This window comes from Neolamprologus multifasciatus, chromosome 17, assembly GCF_963576455.1.
Source record: "Neolamprologus multifasciatus chromosome 17, fNeoMul1.2, whole genome shotgun sequence".
Lineage (NCBI taxonomy): Eukaryota > Metazoa > Chordata > Actinopteri > Cichliformes > Cichlidae > Neolamprologus > Neolamprologus multifasciatus.
Genome location: NC_140455.1, coordinates 4,102,491 through 4,125,231, shown reverse-complemented (window position 1 = coordinate 4,125,231; position 22,741 = coordinate 4,102,491). Strand labels below are relative to the sequence as shown.

Genomic DNA, 22,741 nt, shown 5'->3' with positions numbered 1-22,741 from the left:
AAGTGAGCAAGATAAAGTCGGCCACGGCAGCGTGCTGGAATAACAGCCCATTAGACTTCATAAATAAACTTGTGTCAGTGAGAGTTTATGTGCCGGGAAACGTCTGATGAGACGGATGACACCAGAGTCAGGAATGCGAGGGCCACACGCACACACACGTGCACACACACGTGCACACACAGACTGGGAGAAAGGGCAGGCACGCTGTCCTAACCCTGGCACAGCGGGCAGCCGAACCAAACTTCAGGCACTGTAAAAGGGGGTGACAGGGGTGTGTTGGTGTCTGCATTGTGTCGTTGCGTCTATATGTGTGTTAGTGCACACTGGTGGTGCACGAGTGTGTTTATAGGGCCCGACTGTGCTGCTGAAAGGCCAGTAAATTTCCAATGGGGCATGTTGATGGGCCTGAAGTGAACTGGAAACATGTAACACCCTTGACTGACTTTAAGAGGGATCAAACAGGGCCACCCCTGTGTGTGTGTGTGTGTGTGTGTGTGTGTGTGTGTGTGTGAGAGAGAGAGAGAGAGAGACTCTGCATTGTGTTTAGTCTGAGGTGGTGAAGTTGACGTAACGGACAGTGCACACAGGTTACACAAACACGGGCAGAAGGACAGACAGACGAGAGGTGATGTCATGCATGTTGGGAGACTGAGGGGATCAAACTTTTCTTTCTGTTATAATTAGTGCTGTCAGTGGCAGTGCTGCTGCCCCGTGCGCGGGGCTGCACGGCGCTAACGCGTTAATGAGCTAACTGCGCTAATGCGTTGACGCTGTTAATGCGGTTATGGCGTTAGCGTCATTTTAACGAGATTAACGCTGACAGCACTAATTATAATTTGTCAAATATTTTCAGTGGTTGACAGGTCTGGACTTTAGGTAAGCTAAATTAGACTGTTATTAGTGAACCTTGCTTTAAGTATATATATATATATAATTATATATATATATATATATATATATATATATATATATATATATATATATATATATATATATATATATATATATATATTTGCAGAATGTAGTTTAGCATTGTCCTGCTTAATAAAACAAGACTTGCCTCAGATGACAGTTAATACATTTAAGTTTATAATGTTTTCTACCTAGCTTACATAAATGGCGAGCAAAGCACACCATCTAATCTCATCTCAAAGCAAATGAGCCATCCACCCACATCCTTCTGCTTGTTAAAGGGCAAGAGACAGGGTACACCCAGGACACGCTGCCTATCTTTCACTCACCAATTAACCGGACCCATCCATATCTTTGGCCTCTGGGAGAAAGTATAATGACATGGAAGCTCCACACACACAAAAAGCCCCAGGCAGGAGCTGAACCAAGGATCTTCTTGCTATGATGAAACAGTACTAACCACCACAGCACCTTTAAAACAGCCATATTTACTCCAATTCAGAAAGGAAACTTTGGAAAGTCTGTGATAACGAAAAGGAAAGCTGGTAATTATTTACACTTAGAAGAACCTTTCAGCTTTAGTAAAATGTTATTGAACACAGCACCTTAATTTCTAATGTCAGATAAGAGACTTCAGACAATAACTATCAAGAGACAGGCCCATAGGACCTTCACATGTACCTTCCACTGAATGAACGCATGTCTTTGTGAGTTCCTGTATATTAGCATGAGACCTGCTGCTCTGCACAAACGATATACTTCTGTTCAGTATCAAATGTAAAACTCTGAGCATTGTGTGACCAGCCTGTCTGCTAGCATCTGAAACCGTGATTGTGCTGAGAGGTTTTTCCTCTTAGGTACAGGTAGGTCTTTCCTCTTGTCTCTTGCACTGTTTACTAAGGTCGCCCCCCACATGGTGTTAAAGAGAGAGGCTCTTCAGGGAACACAGAAAAACAAGAACAAGAAATGCACCAGACATGACACTCCTCTAGTTACAGAGCCCTATACTATGTTCATTTAAAGGGAGGCCATAAAAAAGAGTACATATGTGTAGTATATGGACCGCTGTGTTGGTGGGAAATCATTTATATCCGGTCGTTAAGTGATGACGTGACGAATCCTACTTCCGGGCCTAAAGTAGTCTGCGTTTAATATGGCTTTTGTGTTGTTAACATTTTTAATGTTTTGTATTTTCTTCTATTTAATCTCAAAAAGCTCCTAAAACAGTCAGTGATCACTGTTGACCTCCCTCAGCTTTTATTACCGCTAATCATTTATTTAAGCTCAGTTTTTAAACCTTAGGATGTAACTACAGCCCAGCCCATGTAGCAGTATATGAATGACTAACCTCGTATTGTGGATGGATTATCTCAGTTGTTCTCCTGGCTGAAGTTTGGTCCTTTTACAGCATCCTGCCATGAGATTACATTTGTTCCTGACCACCGAGAACACTCACGTTAACTTTTATCGAGTGGAAAAAAAGTTAGCCTGTTTATATTATGCTAACATAGCTGTGTCGCTAGCGGTCACGTAGCACATCATTATATACCAGCTAGCCAAACTTCAGTAACCCTACAAACGTCACTGCTGTTTAGTTTTCTGTCTTCATTTATGTTGGAAGTGATAACAGAGCTGTACGTTTTAATTTGTTTCCAAAACCCCGCAGTCAGGACATGCTATATTGTATTTAGATAGAAGCTAGCGAGCTAACTTCCTGCTAACTTCTAACTCCGTTAAATGTCATAACTTCCGTTTTCATGGATGCCTGGATGTTAAACTCAATTGTTACACCTGGTAGAGCAGAACACTGATCATTTTATTAAAGATGAAAGACTTTAGACAGTTTTTCAACTCTCAGTAATGCCATAGTGATCGTTTGATATATGGACCTGCAGCGGAGTTTAGGCCCAGACACGGCTAGTGACGTCAGACTTAACGACCGGATAGTTTCCAGCTTCGAAAAAGCATTTGCAAACTGGAACTCTGTCTTTGTAGTAACTGCTTGAATGACATAAACAACACAATTAGGTCATTCTAAAGATGTATTATTGGGGTGGCTGTAGAGTAAGTCAGTGACTAATCGGAAAGGTGGTGGTTCGGTGCCTAGCTTCTCCGGTCTGCATGCCCTTCGGCAAGACCCTAACCTCGTGTTGCTCTCTGATGTATCCATTGGTGTTTAAATATCAGATAGAAAGTACAAAGTACTCGAGCGGTTATTTTGTGTTTAGTTTGTGTGTGCATGACATCATATGATGTCAATGATATCATATCACTAACATCATCAAATGTCCTCACAAGGTGGTTTTGACTAGTTTGGCAGGTGCTTATCTCTCTCTGAGTGTGCTAAACCACACGATGCAATCACAAAGCTTAAACTGTGAAATATTAAACTCCATAGACTCGACTAGACTTCAGACTTTTATTCTACTGACCTTAACTGCACTGCATTTTTATCAAATGTAGGCTACTGTAGATGGCGCATGAATGGGAGTCTAGACAAGCGTTGTGTCCTGGCCTTATAAATGCATGAGCTTCCAGTAAATGCGTAAATAAAGTAGTTTAAGAATAGCACAGAAGTCACGTTGTCCTCGCTGAACCCTCAGCTTTGTTTTTATTGCACTTCCTAACACTATTTCAAGCAAATCTCATGGTTTAATGCTTGTCATAATATGACTGGTTCATTTAGTTTTCAGGCTGGAGAGGGGGAGAGAGTGAGGACAGAGAAAGAAGAGCTGAAGCTGTGTCCAAGTCTTAGTGATCTCTGCCAACATTTCTGCATGAACAAAGGCCAGTTCCAAAATGCACTCGTCTGTTTTGTTTGATTGCGCTTGTGTAAACTCGTGTAAAAGTTTGTTTGGACACAGTGACAATGTGCTTCTCACATCAACTGAGAGGCTGAGGGAGGCAATTCAATTCAATTTTATTTATATGGTGCGAAATCACAACAGCTTCCTCAAGGTAATCAAGGCAAGGCTTAAAGCAAGGCAAGTGGGGTGAAAAACAAAATGGAAAAAGGCACGGAAAGGTGAGGGGGGTGAAGCTTGTTATTCATAGTTGCGATACAGTCATGGGGAAAAGAAAGTACACTCTCATTCAGACAGCATTAAAAATATAAAAACCAGCGGGTACGTAGTGGATCCTAAAATTATCTATTTGCCATCTATCGGCATCAATATATGTAACTGCTAATAATGTACGTCTTAAAATGTAAAGAAGAGATTGCGAGAAATACCGTTCAACTTGTAACATCCTAAGTTGCATTATTTGTCCACTAGACGGCACTCTGCAACTTCCTTCTTGGTAACACGTGTGGAATGCTACAAACGTAACAACCTGCTCATCAGTCAGGCAAAGCGTAAACAAGTAAATAAATACCTACACATAATAACCGTTAGAAAAATTTGTTCATGTTGTGCATATCTAAATCAATCAGTATTCTGATTTAGAATATTGGCTTTTAAAGTTTGAATTTATTGGCATCAGTCTTCCTATATCAGTCGGGCAAAAGCAAAGCACATATTAACCAAGACACCTCAAACCAACAGTCAAGCACAATGAGGATGATTTTGCCTTGATTTGAAGAACGGGACATTGGCACAATCCCGTTACTGAAACCTTTTGTATACCAAAGTATTCTTAATGTGAAGCCAGCTAAAGCTGGGCCAAAAAACATGACAATAATCCCAGGCATGCCATCCGCATCGAATCTACAAGAATCAAGGCTTTGCATGAAAGAATTCCTACATACTCAATGAACTGAAGCAACATTGTAAAGAACAGTGGTCTGAAAGTCCCCGGCAATGGTGTGAGAAGCTTCAAGTTACTGCTACTAACGGTGGTTCTACAAGCTAATGACTCATGCATTAAGGTGGTTAAGTCCCATTTAAGGTCACGAGAGAATAGCTCTTTGGTCTTTTTCGCTGTTTTTAATGTCGCTTTTCTAACAATCTGTTAATGCATATGATTCACATGTTTGTGTTCACTTGTCTGTTAGAAGATTGTATTACCACATTTTCCGCGCTACAAGGCGCACTTAAAATCCTTTAATTTTCTCAAAAATCAACAGTGCGCCTTATGTATGAATTCTGATTGTGCTCACTGACCTCAAACTGATTTCATGTGCTACACGGCGCTCAGAAATCTGCAAGAAAATGTTTTAGTACGACTTTGGTAGCTACGAGCTTTACGGCTGCTGTAGTCAGGAGCCTCGCGGAGTAATCTGGGTCCTAAACTCCATCTACTTCAGGTCCCAAAGTCAAACGAACACTGCAGCATCACTGAGAGTTAAAAACTGTCTAAATTCTTTCATCTGTAATAAAATGATCAGCGTTGCTGTTTTACCAGGTCTTGTCCTCTAGTTAGTTTTCAACTGGAGCCTCCTACTTCTCTTTCTCTTGTTGCTAGAGCAAAGAGAGTACACACCACTGTACTCAGTGAACTGCCAACATTGAGTATCCTTTGCTCTTTTTTGCCCATTTATTAACACAAAGTTCTGTCACCAGTTCTCAGCTGTACTATAACATGATAGAAAATTAGCATTTTAAGAGGATAAAATAATACAGGGTTCTACTAGAACACAGGAGAGATGTTTACTGTTTCTAATATGAAATTTCCTGCTTATCTTTTCATAGGCTGGTTTTCAGCTGAGCTGTAGAACCTGAATAACCAAATAGCAACTTTCAGAGGTTTGCTGGCAACCTGTCCAGGGTGTTCCTGTCAGGGTCCTGGGTCTTTGTGATCTTTGGATTATGTCAGGTTCATTTGTGATTTATTCTACGGTTCCTAGGTTTTGATCCCCTGCCCTCATGTTTCTCTGTGCCTTCTGTTGTGTTTAATCTTCTCTGCCTGCATGTTCCCCCTGTGTTGTTGCCTTCTGTGTCTCCGTCTATGTGAGTCATTGTGCTTTGCTCCCACTCCTTGTGTCCCGTGTTTTCCCCTTCGTGTATTTCTTCATGTTCTCTCCCTCTCTCTCTCCAGGCTGTCTGTTACTTCCTGTGTTACGTTTAAGGTCCACATTTTGGTGTCAGCGTTTCTAGTTTCGTGTCCTCCTCGTCCTGTCAAGTGTAATCGTTCTCAGCTGTGTTCCCTGTGTGCTTCCACTTCCCTCATTACCTTCTGTGTATTTATGTCAGAGTCTCGCTCTGTTCCGTGTCGCGTCGCCCCTCGTGGCTGTGTTTCCCTGTGTGTCCTCGCGGTTCAGTTAGTCATTTCCCAGCTTGGTTTAGTTCTCTGTTTTCCCTGTTCTCCTGCAACAAAGCAGTGCTTTTGAGTTTATTCCTCGTGTCTCAGTGAGTTTGCGTTTGGGTCCAATCCCTGCCTGCACGCAGCGGGAACATGACAGTTCCCAGGTCACTGGGATAGGCTTCAGCTCCCCTGCGACTCTGACAAGGATAAGCGCAAGAGAATGGGTTCATCTCACCAATGGGGTATCTTCCAAAGTCTTTTTATTCTCTTTTGCTGGGCAATATGTGCACTGTTAAACTGTTAAACTGTTAACCTTTGATGCCCAGAAAGACTTTCACAACCCAGCCTTATAAATGACTATGTACAAGTACTTTTTTACTGTGGTGCATTTCTGTCTTATCTGTTGGTGCAGATATCCCACCAACAGCATCTCTTCCATACATTGGACGTTGCATGCAAGTTTGTTAAGTTTCAGCTTGACCCCTCCTTTGTTGGACTGCTCTGTGACACACTGTCTCTGATGACTGCCCCACTGTGCAGTCACCTCTCAGATCTCCACACGAAATAAAAAGAACTTGTCGGAACAAAAATAAACTGAAGCGAGAGCGCCAGACATTCACCGAGGGCACCGAACCATCGACACATTGAGGCCAGCTGCGTCTAAGCCAAAGCCAAATAAATAAAGTCAAAATCAAAAGAAGAAAGGAGCTGAACAGGATCACTCTTTAATCACAGCAAAATTAAGCAATCTTAAATCAATTAGAGCTCGACTCGTTGACACGGTGCATCTGGAAGACGATGGAGAGACTTCCTGCAGACTCGCAAACGTCTTTTGCCCTCTTTCTTTTTTCTTGGCTCACTTTTTCAAAGTGCCGTTTGTCATCCCAGGCTTCTTCAAAACACCACAAGTTTCTGAGGTTTCTGAATGTCATTCTTTGGGTCCATTAAAAACCGCGAGTCGTTATTGTTTTCCTCAGGCAGGCCCAGAGAGTGTGAGAAAAATGAGAAATAAATTGACAGTGAACTTTGAAACAAACCAGCTGGATAAAAATGTTGTTTTCATATTATTCTGTTGCCCTGTGAGGGTGACCAAACACCGCAGTCAACTTACCACTTCCCCGTGAGCTTTGATCATCGGCAACCTCTCCTGCTGCGAAACCACACAACCTGAACCTGAAACTGATCGGACCTGAAGACATGTGTGTCGCAGGAATGGACGTTATTCGCCAAGCTATGATTAATGAGTCAGAAAGCAGAGCGGTGCCTGTTAGCGACTCGTTCACCAGTCATGGAAGACATATGACTTTAATTTACAACATCTTTGCACTTATCACAGCTGATTCAACCCACAGCACTGACATACGGTGTTATGACAACTCGTAATATGAGAGCCAAGACACTATCTGTCTATGAATCAGTGTTCATATACAAGTGTGCAGCACATTTTCTATTCAGTAAATGTGCTGAATGAGACACTGGAGAGTGAGACATGATAACAAATACTGTAGTTCTGGTTGATGGGCAGCACGAAGAACAAGAGCTCGGCTTAAACTGCGGTTTGATGTCAGGCCAACACGTCACTCTCCGAAAGCTCTGTTTATAGGGTTACCATGCATCACAGGGCGCTATTTATCTCTTTAGCTAGCGACGACAGTAAACACGAAGCATCAGAGAGTCTCCATGAGTCAATACACAGGAACGTAAACTGCAGTGTCATATATCTTCTCAAAGTGGGCTTAATGTAGATGTAACACACATCATATCGGAAGTATAATCGTCTGGATCTTCTGTGGCCAAACAATGCTCTTCCCTTTTGGTTTTAAGAGTTTTCAAATGGAAAATTCAAGGACCGCATTCCCAAATGAGATATTATCCCACATTTGCAAAAACATCTGGGATCAGAGTGAGCCACGTATCACAGGGCTACTACTAAACACGTGAGTAATCCCAACACCTTTGCCCACAAACTGACTGGATTTGTCTCGTTTGAATTCCTTGTTTTCAGCTGAACTTTAGGGAATTAAAAAGTTCAACAGAGGTCATACAGAAATGGCAAAACCACCAGGTGGGTAAAATAAATGGCAGCAGCCCAAAACAACATCGTTTTATCTTTAGCAAATTTAGTAAATTATTTTCTGTTTCATGTTTAATTGCTGAAGACGCGTCTAATTCTATAAATATACCAGTACCAGACCAGTAGATACCATTTACTGTTAAATTGTTTTTTAATGAGCAAACCATTTATAGAAACAATTAAGACATAAAAGAACAATTTTATAGTAAGTTATACACTTAATTTACTGTAATCGCATTACAAATGACAGATCATTGGAAAGGTGCACAAACTGTAGATCAGGAAATCCATTTGACATTTTTATATTCTGTGTAGCAAAGGTGACATCACCACAAAGGACATAACGCTGCACTAAAAATAAACTTCACTGCAACCTTCACATTTCTGAAGGTCTTGCCTCTACATACATTCAACCCCAACGGTCGAAAATGTTCCAATTCAGAGAAACATTTTCATGGGCGTGACTGGTTTCTTTGGTTTCTCCATTTAAAAACAACAAACCTTTACCATCGATCACGTCCCCCGCTGAGCCACTTCAGGGTGCCGCAGTAGTTCCCTAATTTATTTTCACTTTGTACGCATCTGGCAGGGAGACAAATACTGTCATTACACACCTTTGGGGTCATTTGTTTGGGATTGCTATTGTCCTGGTGAATGATGGGACGCGCTGAATATTTCTGTTTGTCTGTCTCAGTTGTATTCTCTTTGCTAAAGATGTGGAACAGCGTCACGTGAAAATGGGTCTGCATTTTGAAAATATGACTTTTAGTTTGAACAGTGTTTGTGTAGTAATGCTATATTTGCTTCTTCAGCGAACAGAAGAACATTTCCTTATCCTCCTTTTAGCTGTAACAGGTGGCAACATGAGGGAGTAGATGAGTAAACAATTAACAAACTCTCTCTCTACAGATTTATACCTAAATGCCTTTTATTGTCACTATACATGTGTACAACGACACACAGAGACACAGAGATACAGAGATCTCCTACTCAGTGCAGACATGGCTGAGGTGCACCGTTCTACAGCACATATGAACAGTGTTCAGAAATATCAAATGTACAAATATACAAAAGAAAAAACCTGAATACATGCCTTTAAATAAAGGCATGTATTCAGGTATACTTATAGCTGTTAGCATTTGTAGCTGCTGTGTAATAAGACAAAGATTTAGAAACATGCTAAAAACATGACAGAGAAAGATGGGAGGATAAAAAGAGCATGTCACAGATCAACAGAGGAAGCACTGGGCCAAAAGATGGAGGTAAAGAAAAACTGTGAGGCAGAGATACTGGTCACCATCAGAGGACATCCTTTCAAAATAAAGGCATGGAATATTTATGAACAGGAGAATAAAAAGAGGGAAAAATGGCTAATCAACAAGAACAGAGAACTGAATGACAAATGCCAAAATACAGAGAAAAAGGGCAGGAATGCAGGAATTAGGAAAGGCAAACAAGTAGCTGGTAGCGGTCTGACTGTGATCACACGCATCTTGCATCTGATTTCACACTTTACTGCCTCGTTTGAACTCAGTAACCTGGTTTTAATTAGCAGCAGTTCATAACAGCCAATTTCAGCCACCATCTAATAAAACAAGTCTCGCACTGATTTCCTGTCACTGGGCTGCAAAGAGCGACCGATGACAGTTCCCACAGCAGTCAGTTGGTATCACTTGAATTAGGGGCACAAACACGTGCGGTGAAATGCCACGAACCACATGCCCCCTTTTTAAGGACCACGCAACGGCTAACCAAGCTAGCGGCACAGGATGACAAGCCAGCAGAAAATAAACAACACAAAACACAGCAACACATAATTATGGTGACAGCTTCCCACCAACCCACTGCTCCACATGTAAAACTGGCAAGTTCTCAGGGAAAATCTCTTTAACAAGCAGGGTTACATTTTTATAGCTGCTGCCATTATGTCTCTCTCAGCCCAGTCACATTTAACACATTTCGAAAGAGTTCAAGTCTGAAACCCGAAGAAACTCGTGAGAATCGATTGAAATGCAGTTCCTTTAATGACCACTAGATGCTGACTTACAATGAATTAAAAGGCCAGAATAGCTCGTGCAAGCACAGCGCGCCCTCTTAGTGTTAAATAACAAGACAATGAGGGGAGAAAAACAATGAAAACTTGGAAAGGTTTAAAGTTCTGTAGTGTGAAGAAACCTTTAATCGTTCCCTTTAGCGCAGGGGTGTCAAACTCAAATACACAGTGGGCCAAAATTCAAAACTGGAACAAAGTCGTGGGCTAACATTAATATTTACTGAAAAAAAACTTCCTCCAGATTTAAGAATGAATCTTTTCTTATGGACTCAAACAAGTTTTGCTGGAAAACTGAATATGGAACAAGCAAAGCTTAATACTAAACAATATATACATTAGCTGTATAATACCAGTAGGCCAGCTCTGATAGTAATTTGGTATGGCTTTGTGGGCCAAATGTAATTAGGCGGTGGCCAAATTTGGCCCGCGGGCCAGAGTTTGACGCCTATGCTTTAGCGTGTTAGCAAGGAAGCCTGATGATGATGGAGAGGGGAAGTCCTGTTTCAAACAGACAAGGTGAACAAATGCAGGCTGCACCAGCACTGTCCGGGAAATCAGTTAGTTGAATGAAAGTACTGCATTTAACTGCATAAACATTTAATATTTACAATTGATCGAGCTGGTCATCAGAGACAGACACACAGTGAGTATAGAGTAACTTACAGACATATGGTAGATGTGGGTGATCACAAACACTACAAAACAAACCAGGAAGTCAACTGAAGCATCAACCTTTCGTCATAAGCCTGTTTTGTTCTTAGTTTCTGAAAACTGATCAACTTTCCTCTCTTTAATAAAAAAGGAGAAGAACTAAACTAATCCCTTACATTTAAAATATTTAGCAGGGAGTTATTAATAGAAAAAAAGTGTGTCATGTGTTTGGTAGTGCAGTCAATGTTAAGAACGTAGCTCAATAGACAGTGTAGTTAATAATGCCTTTGACCATGTTTGTGCATGAAATTAAATTCTAATGGCAAACCTTCAACTTTAGCTCAAACTCTGCTCTATGTCAGCTGTCTGAAAGTCATTCCTGTGAGGTGAATCCACAATTCAGCAGCTAGTCTCCGCTGGCAGCTGCTGCCTTAGCAATCAATCTCTCACCTAGTCTCTCTAAAAGTTTAAAGAATGAGTTACAACACTTTCAAATGCCAAACACATCCCAGCAAAGACACACGAGCATCTGGAACGACTGTTCTTATGTTTCTGACGTTACTTTGTGGTCGTCAGTCAGCAGCACAGGACCGATGAGATAAAGTGTGTTTGAGCACATCCACGCAGTCCTGCATGTTACACGGGGCAGGAGAAAAAAACACAGAAGTCTAGCTGACTGGATAACAGAGGCCTAAATGGTCTGATCTGTCAGTACTAAAGCGCAGCCAGATATCTGCAGGAGAACTCTTCAACCCTCCCTGCAGTACACAGAAAAGAGCATAAAACAGCACAAATCATGGAAACCCTCCAGCTGATGACAGAGCGACTATGCGAGCGAGGCATCCGGAGCCAGACCAGTTTAATAGGTACAAGGACAAAAGTACACACACACACATACTCGTTTTTATATCTTAGTGGGGACATCTCATTGACATAGCCGCTTACCCAAACGCTAACCACCAGAGAGGAATGTCTGAACCTAATGTCTATGTCTAAACATGTACACACACACATATATAGATTACCCATCATCACTAAATGTGCATGCAGTATGCAGACACATACAAAATACTCAAGATGTTCTCATTTTGAACAAAGCTTAATTATTTTGAAAAACACCACAAACGTCATTGAGGCTTGTATCCTGTTATAAGAGATGAAGGGGAATAATGCATTGAAAAATTGAGCGGACTTACCCAGACAGTTGTGTCCATCGTGGGCCAGCATGAATCCATCGTAGCACATGCACCTGTAGTTGCCTGGTATGTTGATGCATTCGTGGACACAGCCCCCATTGTAGTCGTTCTCACATTCGTCCATGTCTGATGAAGACCAGAGGGCAAAGGTTAGCAATCATGCCGGCCTAAATGATGTCAAAGGAATTACAGAGCTGACTGAGCAGTTGAGTCATTAAAGCCCAGCTTCAGCGGTGTAGGCAGTCACTCTTAACTGAAGTCAATTGAGAATAAACCAGCCGAAACTGCATTTTTCTATATACTGTAAAAGTAAACATGAAAATGACCACTTTAAAGAACTAAATATTGCTGTTTGAGGGGAATGCAGAGGGTATTTTTATTAGCACTGTGAGTCAAGTTTCAAATTTGCTTTCCATTTGGTAGCTCTGATCAATCCCTCAATGCACTCTGTGTAAATCTAATAAGCTTTGTGAGTGGGCTCTCGCTGCCACACCTCTTCACACAGTCTGGATAAAACTGGAACCCTTGAAACCTGAAGACTGAATCGAGTCTGTGCATCGGTCACAGATGCTAAATAAAGTTACAGGTAACAGTATTGTATGTAAATATGTTAAAGGTGCTATGCATAGGAATATGAAGAGATGCTTCTGAGTGCCTTTACAATTTCACCATCACTGCCCTGAGTGGATTTCCTTGGCGTGACATATCAAGTGTTCAGCTTGAGTAAAATTGTCTCGGCACAGAAACAAATGAGAGTAAAGACACCAAAACAACAGACAATGACAGCAAACACACATTAGAGAGGCACTCTAACGTCTGTTGTTTGATACAGTGATTAAAACGACACACACGTCACCATATTGGGAAAAAAACCTCCCTCCTCCCTTAGTTATGCTGCAATAGACGTAGGCTGCCGGGGATTCCCATGATGCATTGAGTTTTTCCTTTCCAGTCACCTTTCTCACTCACTATGTATAAACAGACCTCTCTGTATTGAATCATATCTGTTATTAACCTCTGACTCTCTTCCACAGCATGTCTTTATCCTGTCTTCCTTCTCTCACCCCAACCGGTCGCAGCAGATGGCCCCGCCCCTCCCTGAGCCTGGTTCTGCTGGAGGTTTCTTCCTGTTAAAAGGGAGTTTTTCCTTCCCACTGTCGCCAAAGTGCTTGTTCATAGGGGGTCATATGATTGTTGGGTTTTTCTCTGTATCTATGAAGCGCCTTGAGGCGACTTTTGTTGTGATTTGGCGCTATATAAATAAAATTGAATTGAATTGAATTGAATTGAATTGTTAAAAGTCTGTTCCTGCTGGTTTCTTAGGTAGAAGGAAATCCATCAACCCTGATTAGTGCCATCCTTCGAGAGCAACCCCTGAAACATCACAGTACAGCTCAGGAAGGGAGTAGTTGGTTGGGGGATGTCAGTGAGTGTTTATTCATCTGGGGATAACCACCCACCTCCATGCTGAGCCAGCAGAGGTTTTCATCGGAGCAGCTTGCAAGTGGTTGCCATGCAGAGCCACTTAAACAAACAGTCCTCCCCCTCCGTGTGAACAGCAGGAGATCTGCCGTGCAGGAAGACCTAAGCCCAGGTCCTCCTGCTCTGTCTGTGCGACGGCTGATACAGCACAGGTATACGTGCACTCTGATTCAGGCTGATGTTGTGCACCTTCTCTTCCTTGAGCCAAGTAGGATGGCACCTGGATCAAGTCAAAGTCATGTGCAGCCTTTCATTCTTCTTTCCTGGCTTCCTGTGTCCCAAACTCTCTCCCTTTTTATCTCGTCTCGTTTTGCTCTGCTCCACACATCTGCTGTATTATCTGCCCGTCTATCTGCCTACAGTTCATCTGACAGGTTGTTTACATGAAAACAATTTAAGAGTAAATTCACTGGAAAGAACCTGATCTGTGCACCTTGCCCAATGGCCTGATGACTCAATGAAAAGAGTTTTGTGCAACTCTGAGCTAGAACTCTGTGAGCTGTGAGTGACGCAGTATTTGTTATCTCCTGTTTTCCACAGATGAGGAGTAAGAGACATACTAGACCCTTTAGTCCTTTACATCCGTGGCTAAAACAGATCTCCAGAGACTCGGATATGAGTGCAGTCAGCAACAGCACACAGTAATAGTTGACATGCAGTGACATGGAACCGGCAACACGACACATTACAGTAAATCAGAGAGATGCACCTAAAAACGTCCACATTTATGCTGCATGCAGGAAATGCTGTGCATGTGCATTTTCACAAGTAAAAGAAAGAAACCCTCAGCCATTCACTTCCTTTCACAAGAGTGATGTTGTGATGTTGTGATGTTGGCTCAAGCAATGACTTTGAAGAGTCAGACAGACGTAAACATAAAGGATCCTCATCAGAGAGGTTTTACTTAATGGTTTGAAAACAATCATGACTGCCATGATCTCCACCATGAAGCATCACAGACATGTTTACCGGAAGACAATTATGCAGACTAACACACACAAGGGCATTTTCATTCGCTTTGTTTGATCTCTGACAAAACAAGCCCATATTGTGTGGAGGTCATGGACCGCTCCAATGTGATTGTGATTATATGAGAACATTAATATCATTGCCTAACATTCAATCCTGTTGTATGAAAAGGTAACCAGAGCGCTGTTTAAAAACTTTAAAGTGACCAAAGTACTTTAATTGAGCTACACGTGAGCACCAACAGATTGACTTCATTTTAAAATGAAAGAAAATGTAACAAAAAATGGGGAAAAAATCCCTCATTTAAAGAGCACGAGCTTTGTGTATACAAGCTCCTCACAGCCATCACTGGCTCATCCTAAAAGGCATTTGCAACTAATTACGCTGAGCTTGAATGGGCGTCTGTTTGGGGAAAGGTTGTTTGGACACTTTGCTGTGCTGCCAGCTCAGATGGTGTGGTTCAACACGATGTGGCACCTCCTTTGTTGTCTGCTTTTCATCGGTCACAGACAAAGGGGAAGGTAAGGGCTACGACTAACGTCGCATATAGGCAGAAACAGCCTCAGCGCTGCGTGTGAGTGAAAAGCTGTGGGTGATTAATTGGTGTCTGTACTGTTTCAAACAGCCGGACCGAGTCTGTATCGTGGATTATGTTAAGATGGCCATATTTGAATACACGTCTTTATGGGCTTTTAAAAGCGCAGTATGCAATATCTGATGGGCACAAAGTGAAGTGGGAGCAGGAGCTGCAATCGTTTCTGATTCACTCTTGTTGATAATTAAGGTTGAGTTTATGTTTCCAATCTAGTTAAATAGATGCAAATAATGCAGAACATCATGCACAATGCTAGCTTACCATTATAGCTTGAGTCAACTACAGATGCTGTTGATAATGCTGTGCTGACAGGTGTGGGGGAGCCCGGGACTCTCAAAGCAGTGTACACAAGTGGGTAAAATAAGTAACAGCATCAAGCGCCATAATAGCCAATAAAAAGATACAATAAGACATCATATTATAAACAGGAAGTTTTAAAATGCATAAATAATAAATAAATAAACATTTTCAACACTAAGCTTGTTTCAACAATTAACTTTTCAGCTATTTTTTTTAAAGAATCTACAGAGTCAGCAAAATGTAAAATGTTCCACAGCCTTGGTGTTGCAGACAGAAGGGATCTGTTCCCTGTGCTCTTTAGTCTCGTACAGGGAACAACTAACAAAGTCTGAGCCTGTGAATGAAGAAGCAGCAGCAGTGTAGAAGAAGAAGCTGAGATAATCCTGAGCCTAGTGCTCTAATTAAGAGACAACGACGTGTGAGTCGAAGTGCAGAGAAGAATCAAATATTTAATTCAATTCAATTTAGTTTTATTTATACAGCACCAAATCACAACAACAGCCTTTTCAAGGTGCTTTATATTGTAATGTAGACCCTACAATAATACACACAGAGAAAACCCCAGCAATCATATGACCCCCTATGAGCAGCACTTTGGTGACAGTGGGAAGGAAAAACTCCCTTTTAACAGGAAGAAACCTCCAGCAGAACCAGGCTCAGGGAGGGGCGGGGCCATCTGCTGCGATTGGTTGGGGTGAGAGAAGGAAGACAGGATTTATATAACAAGATTTCAAATGCAGGACTTAGCAGTCTTGCAAAAAGACGCAAGAGCCCGACTGTCACTCAGGAGGAGCAATAATCTCAGTCTCGTTGGTATTTTAAAAAAAGGTAATTGTTGGGTTTCTTTAGTAACCTGAGTCAAGCAGTGGCCATAGACACGAGACATATGCAGCTGAATATCATCGGCATTAAAATGATAAGGAATGCCATTAAAAGATTGAAGAATGCTAAAGGAAGCATGTAAGAAGAAAATAAGACATCAAAGGATGCACTGAGGTCAACTGTAGGACCAAAGCTGGTGCGAGTCCCAGACAGGACAGACGGTTAATATGTCTAAGGAGCACGATAAAGGTTTCACTTTAGATTTCAAGTCCATCACCTTGGCCCTGCGACAGACTGGCAACCTGTCCAGGGTGTACCCACCTCTCGGCCTATGACACCTGGGATAGGCTCCAGCGCCCCCCGCTACCCTGGAAAGGATAAGCGGAAGCGAATGGATGGATGGAAGTCCATCACCTTATTTACAAACTGATTGAGAAATGTGTTAAAAGCATCATCAGCATCTAACACAGCATGTTACACCTTTGATAGTATCATATAAATCCTTGGATTATTCTTATGACAATTTATGCGATTGTGGAAATAAAAGTATCTAGCCTCTTTCATGCATCATTATAGGAGTGAAGGCCGTGAGTTTGATTATTTAGCCAGAGTGAGTGGGAGCTGACAGCTGGATAGTTTGTAAGAAGTTAACAAGGAGCTCGACGTTATCAAAAAAAGTGGTAAAATTGAAAAGAGAAGAAAACACAGTTATCGATAAAGTGGCGGCGCTAAAGATAAACTTCAGAAAAAGACTCTGAGTTACAGGAAACATTAAAGGAGACTGACTTATGGTCACTGAGAACAACTTCACTTATCTTCACACGGTCAACACCACGAGTGAAGACAGAGTCCAAAGTATGACTGGCAACATCACTACCCCCAGATACATGCTGAGCAAAAAGTCCATGATGCTCAGGAACTCCTCAGTACTCTCTGATGTATGTTAAAGTTCACTTTTTACTGTTTAGTCTTTTTCTTTATCATCGTATGGGGGGCAGAGGCACATTTTAGAAAAACCAGCACAGCTATTTACAATAAAAATTCAGAACTTGACAGTCTTGACACATTTAGAGTCTCACAAAAAATGCTTTTCCATGAACATCAGTCAAAAAACAAAGAAACTGTTTTACCAAACTAGCAGGTATATTATACTTTTATTTTATTGTTTTGCTTAGCCACAGAAACCCATGCTAATGCCGAGGAGGCTTGGAACGCTGCAGTCAGCACTCGGCCACCTGTGACTGCACGCGGTCAGGGATGCTGGTTTAGCTCAGTGGGTGAGCAGGTGACCATATGCTGTATGGCTGCACAGCAGTAGGCCCAGGTTAGAGTCTGACCTGTGGTGAGCCACTTTGTAGTGTGCTGTGATTCCTAAACACTTCCTTCTGTAACGTCATTTTCTGTTTCACCAAGATGCTTAAACTGGTCTATAATATAAAATCATATATACACATTAGTGTAGTTTGAGTTAGTGCTGAACCATGCTTGTCATCGTGGTAATAATCAAGCTACAAGAGGCAGTGGTACAGTTCATAGAATAAACACACATACTGAGACAGTATGAAGAAATGCTAGCTAGTAGCAATAATAGAAAAGTGTGCTAGTAAACAAAAGTCAAGCCACAGTCGCTTTTGTGACACTTTTTGCTCCCTGTGGGCAGCTGTGGCTCAGGTGGAAGAGCAGATTATCAGCCAATTAGGAGGTGGATCAGTCCCGGACTCCTTCGGTTGAAGCATCCTTGGGCACAGAACTTGGATTTGAGTGTGTGTACAGCTGTTAGAAAGCACTTAGGCACAGATAAGCACTGTATGATTGTGTGTGATTGAGTGAACGAGACTTGCAGCAGAGAGCTCTGAGTGCTCAGTTGGCACTCAAAGGTGGGATGTAAGTGCCAGTCCATTTGTCAGTTACACAACTGAATCATATGTTCAAAACAAGCTCCTTTCAGTTTTCCACATTCAACAAAGAAGCATCAAAGAGACGAGCTCATGTTTTCCTGGAACAAACTATTTGAAACAATGGATGCATAACAGTCCACACAATTCAAATAATTCGTGGCAACTTTTCTGAACTTCTGCTTATTGCGTAAGCATTAAGTGCTCATATGTTTGTTTGACAGGGAGATTAGAGGGAGGTGGGGAGCTGTGTAGGAGGAGGAGGAAGGCATTTCACTGGATCTTGCCTCAAATAGTGCCACTTCCTGCCCCTGAGCTGTTGCTGACATCTGACAGCAGTGCCCCAACACTGACTCAGTGGCTGCTGCTTCCGCTCACATGCACGCATTTTCTAATTACTAGAGAAATGTTTATGCTCCACGTCTCATCAAGTGAATTAGGCGCCTTTGCTGATGGACCTACACCCCCACTCCCACATTGGAATTATATTCTGAAGGGCACAGGGAGTAAATGAGAAAGGATGCAGCTTTCCTTTCAGGTAGGATACTGGCTTCTGAAGGTTTCTCGTGTCTGGATTCTAAGTTGAATAATTACATGCTCTGTTTACTGAATACTAATGCTATTTTATGGCAGGAATTAATAAATAGGTAAATCAGAGGTTACTGTACTTTACTTCAGAATGTATTTTTCTGATAACTTTTTATTTTTACTTCCTACATTTTAACACAAACATGTATAAATGGACACGTTGTTATATAGTGCTCTTCTACTCTGAGCACTTAAAGCGCTTACACAACTTGCCTCGTTTGCTATCTAACACTCAGGTGGATGCGTGGGAGTATATTGCCCGAGCAACTTGGGATTAGTATCATGCCCAAAGATATTTGGTATGCAGACTGGCTGCTCCAGTGTCCATACCAAACATCAGTAACCTTGTAATGCCCTGTTTAGCTCCTGAGCTATAGCCACCCCAGTCTGTGGGTTCTCCTCCCTACATTTTCAAAACACATTCACTACTTTAGGTTTCATTGACATTTTAATTTCACAGCACTGCACAGCTTCAAATGTCCTAAATAGAGGGAACAATAGCACATAAAAGACAATCTTATTGGTGTATCCATCACTGTGGCATACAAAGTAACAGTTGCAGTTTTACACACGTCTCTGCAGTTTCTCTCGTCCTGTGGTTCCCTCAAACTCCAATCCCCACACCATCAAAATAAAAAATACAAACAGCAAGAAATTTAAAATAACAAAATAAAAAGAATTAACCATAAAAAAAGAAGGATGTAACACTCTCATCCCATAGCTGGACTGGCCATCGGCCCACCGGACATTTGCCCGGTGGGCCGATGGTGATTTTTCATTTTTATGGGCCGATGATTTTTTTTTTTTTTTTTTTATGACAGTATAAACAATGAAAGGTGGCGGATTGGCCAGATGCTGGCCGATGTGTAAAAATAACTCAGTTGTTTGGTGGTGGCATCACGGAGCTTCCACAGAGGCCAGCAGGTGGATGAGGGAAAGGTAAGGCAGGAGGAGCAGAGACCTGAGGCGGCCGCCGGTCCGAGTGTCAGGTGAACTGAACTTCAGGTAAGAAGTTATGACCTGCAGTCTATCTGGTCAGATATAAACCAAGCCTCGCCTCTGTCAGTGCGCCCCAGGGTGGCTGTGGCGACAACATAGCTGCCATCACCAGTGTGTGAATGTGTGTGTGAATGGGTGGATGACTGGATGTGTAAAGTGCTTTGGGGACTAATAAAGCGCTATACAAATACAGGCCATTTACCTTTTTTTTTTCAAGTTTAGGTGGAGTTTATTTTCGTTGTGCTGAGTTTTTACAGTCAGTTACAATAACTCGTACTGCGTACTAGGTAGAATGACGGAGTTTATACAGCTGGGTGGTGCTATGATGTTACTGATGTTGAACTTTATTTTATTCATAAGGTTAATTATTAGAGGTTCCAACCGTCCCCTAAAAAACAAAATTGTCTCATATTCAGAGAAAATATTTCGCGTTTCGCATTGAGCTGAAAAGGAACAGTTTGTCCCGGACTTCAGACACAAAGCTGGAGTTATTCTGTGTCGTTACACTGTCTCTCTCTCTCATTCAATCATGAAACTGATCAATGATCAGCTGATCGGCTTTTCTCTCGTGTTTGTTTATCGCCCACTTTGCGCCAGAAAGAGGAAACTAGCAGATGTCGCGCTAAACAACAGCCGCACGTTTAAGCTTGATCAGCTGTTGTTAGAATTTGTTTAATATTAATTTCTAGTATCAGCTGATGTTTGCTGGAGCCACAGCTGTAAAGCTGCTGGTCATGATGGTTTGGACATGTGGTGAGAGGGAAACATGAAGATGAAACCAGGAGATGTCCTTACTGAATCATCAGAGCTGAACAGGTGATGGAGAAACAGGTTTACCTTTTAGGTGACATGGATGAGTTGAAGTTATGAACTGTTTCTGAGAGACAAATAACACCAGGATCCTTTTCTAAGTAGCTGACAGCTGGTAACTGTGCAGGGGCGGGTCTAGCAAAGTGTTGCCAGGGGGCAGGTAGGGCATTAACAGGGAGAGGGGGGCACAGAGAAATACTTTCTTATTCTCTTTTAAAATGCTTTTAAAAAATAATTGTCCGAATCTTACAACCAAAGTTTTTATCTGATGTAAAATGTATAGAAATCATACATAAACCAACAAGACTGTACATCACTGTCACAACAGTGTTTGTTTTCATTCAAAGGCTTTATGGCTTTAATACCTGGGGGGCCGGTCTCTAGTCAAAATGCCCGGGTCGAGTTTTTTGTCCCAGTCCAGCCCTGTCTCAACCACAACAAAGAGTAAATGAATTAAATGTGTACTGTTAAACATTAGGTCTCTCTCCTCTCAGTTCTTTTTAGTAAATACTTTAAAAATTAATCAGCACATTCAGTTACTGTGCCCTACAGAAACTTGGCTACAGCAGGATAAATACGTTAGTTTAAATGAGACAACACCGCCGACTCATACAAACAGTCAGAATCCTTGAAACCCAGGCCGAGGAGGAGGAGTGGCAGCAATCTTTCACTCCAGCCTATTAATCAACTAAAGACCCTGGAAAAGATCTAACTCATTGAAAGCCTGGCTCGCTGTCATGTGGACCCTAACCAGAAAGGTCACAAACAAGTTTTAGTTCTTATCTAGCATCCTCCTGGCCTTAATCAGAATTTCTGTCTGATTTCCCAGACTTTTTAACTTAGTGCTGAGTTCAGATAAAAGAACAGTTGAAAAGCTTTCAGTTTATCAGAAATGCGGCAGAAGGAGCTTAACTTAACAGGAGTGACCACATAAGCTTCTTTTAACTGACTCTGTGTTGAATTAATCATTTTAAATTATTTTATTTTCATACAAAAGCAGGTCCCATCAGGGTACTTCACTTTCAGACTGCAGGCTCTGCTGTGGTTCCTGGACTTTCCAACAGTAGGATGTTAGACAAAGCTCTCTGCTATCAGGCCAATCTTTTTTTAGGTTTAGGACCAGAAAAAATAAATAAATAAAGAAGCTCTCACTACCACTGCTTACAGAATAGTAACCCTTAAGTTTACCTGTGCTTTTATTGTAACTGTGCATTCTTCAGACATCATATTAAAACCAGCTGGATTATGTATACCACACTTCTGTAGGCACTTTGTGTTACTTACATAAGTACTGTGTGAGCCCAGCTTGTTCCTAAAATAGCTCGGATTCATCAGAAGACAGGCGTTTCTCCTGGTGTCGGAATTTTCCACATCTTCTAATACGGCAACAAATGTCAATAACAGCTGGCCACAACCAGACCAACAAAACAACTTTAAGGGGATTTACCACCAGGCCCAAAACAAACATTACAGTTAGCAACAAGCGTGTGAAGACAGTCATTAGTGGAAGCCACACAGACCCACAACCGCGGTCACACAAGCCTAGTGCCTGACAACCTCCGATGGCTAGAGGAAAATGTATAATGTGGTGTCTGGCTGTCGCCTGGGGGAATCAGCAAATCAGCAACGAGAGTGCTGCCCCCAAAAACCTCATGTGATTGTTTTGGTCCCTCACAGACTGCTGCAGTCACTTCTCTACAAACACAATTTACTCTCCAAGTTGTAGAGACTCTTCACAACCTCACACAACATGTGAGAGCATTTTCATCTTCAAAGTAAACATTTGACTTCCAAGTAAAAGTTGTGTAACACAAAACACACATTTCAAAGGCACAACTTTTACTTTAAAGAGTCACCGTTAGCGTCACACAGTTCCATTGTTTGTTTGCAAGTAGCTGGCAGATAAGTCAGCATGATATATGCAAACTTATGGTTAGTGTCACGTGTTTTATCACAGCTTGCTTATTGTAAGTCTGAATCTTCTTTTAGACTTCTACTTCCCAGGTGAGGACCAAAAACAAAGAAATGAATGTATTACAACAGTATAGCGAGCAATAATGTAGTAAACTGCGACATCCCAAACAGTTACCATATCATATGGAGCAGTGGTCTCCAACCTTTTTTGCGCCACAGACCGGTTTATACATGACAATATTTTCACGGACCGGGCTTTAAGGTGTCGTGGATAAATACAACAAAATAAAACTAGTA

General features: G+C 41.8%; 1 protein-coding gene across 6 annotated transcripts in view; it reads right to left on the bottom strand.

The window, feature by feature from the left end:
* Nucleotides 1–22,741, bottom strand: part of scube1 (signal peptide, CUB domain, EGF-like 1) — a 124,426-nt gene that overhangs the window by 88,079 nt on the left and 13,606 nt on the right. For all 6 annotated transcript variants that reach the window (XM_085138953.1, XM_085138952.1, XM_085138954.1 and 3 more), the window contains exon 3: nt 12,071–12,196. In XM_085138953.1, coding sequence (XP_084995079.1) covers nt 12,071–12,196 — 126 coding nt within the window. The remainder of the gene's footprint in view (nt 1–12,070; nt 12,197–22,741) is intronic.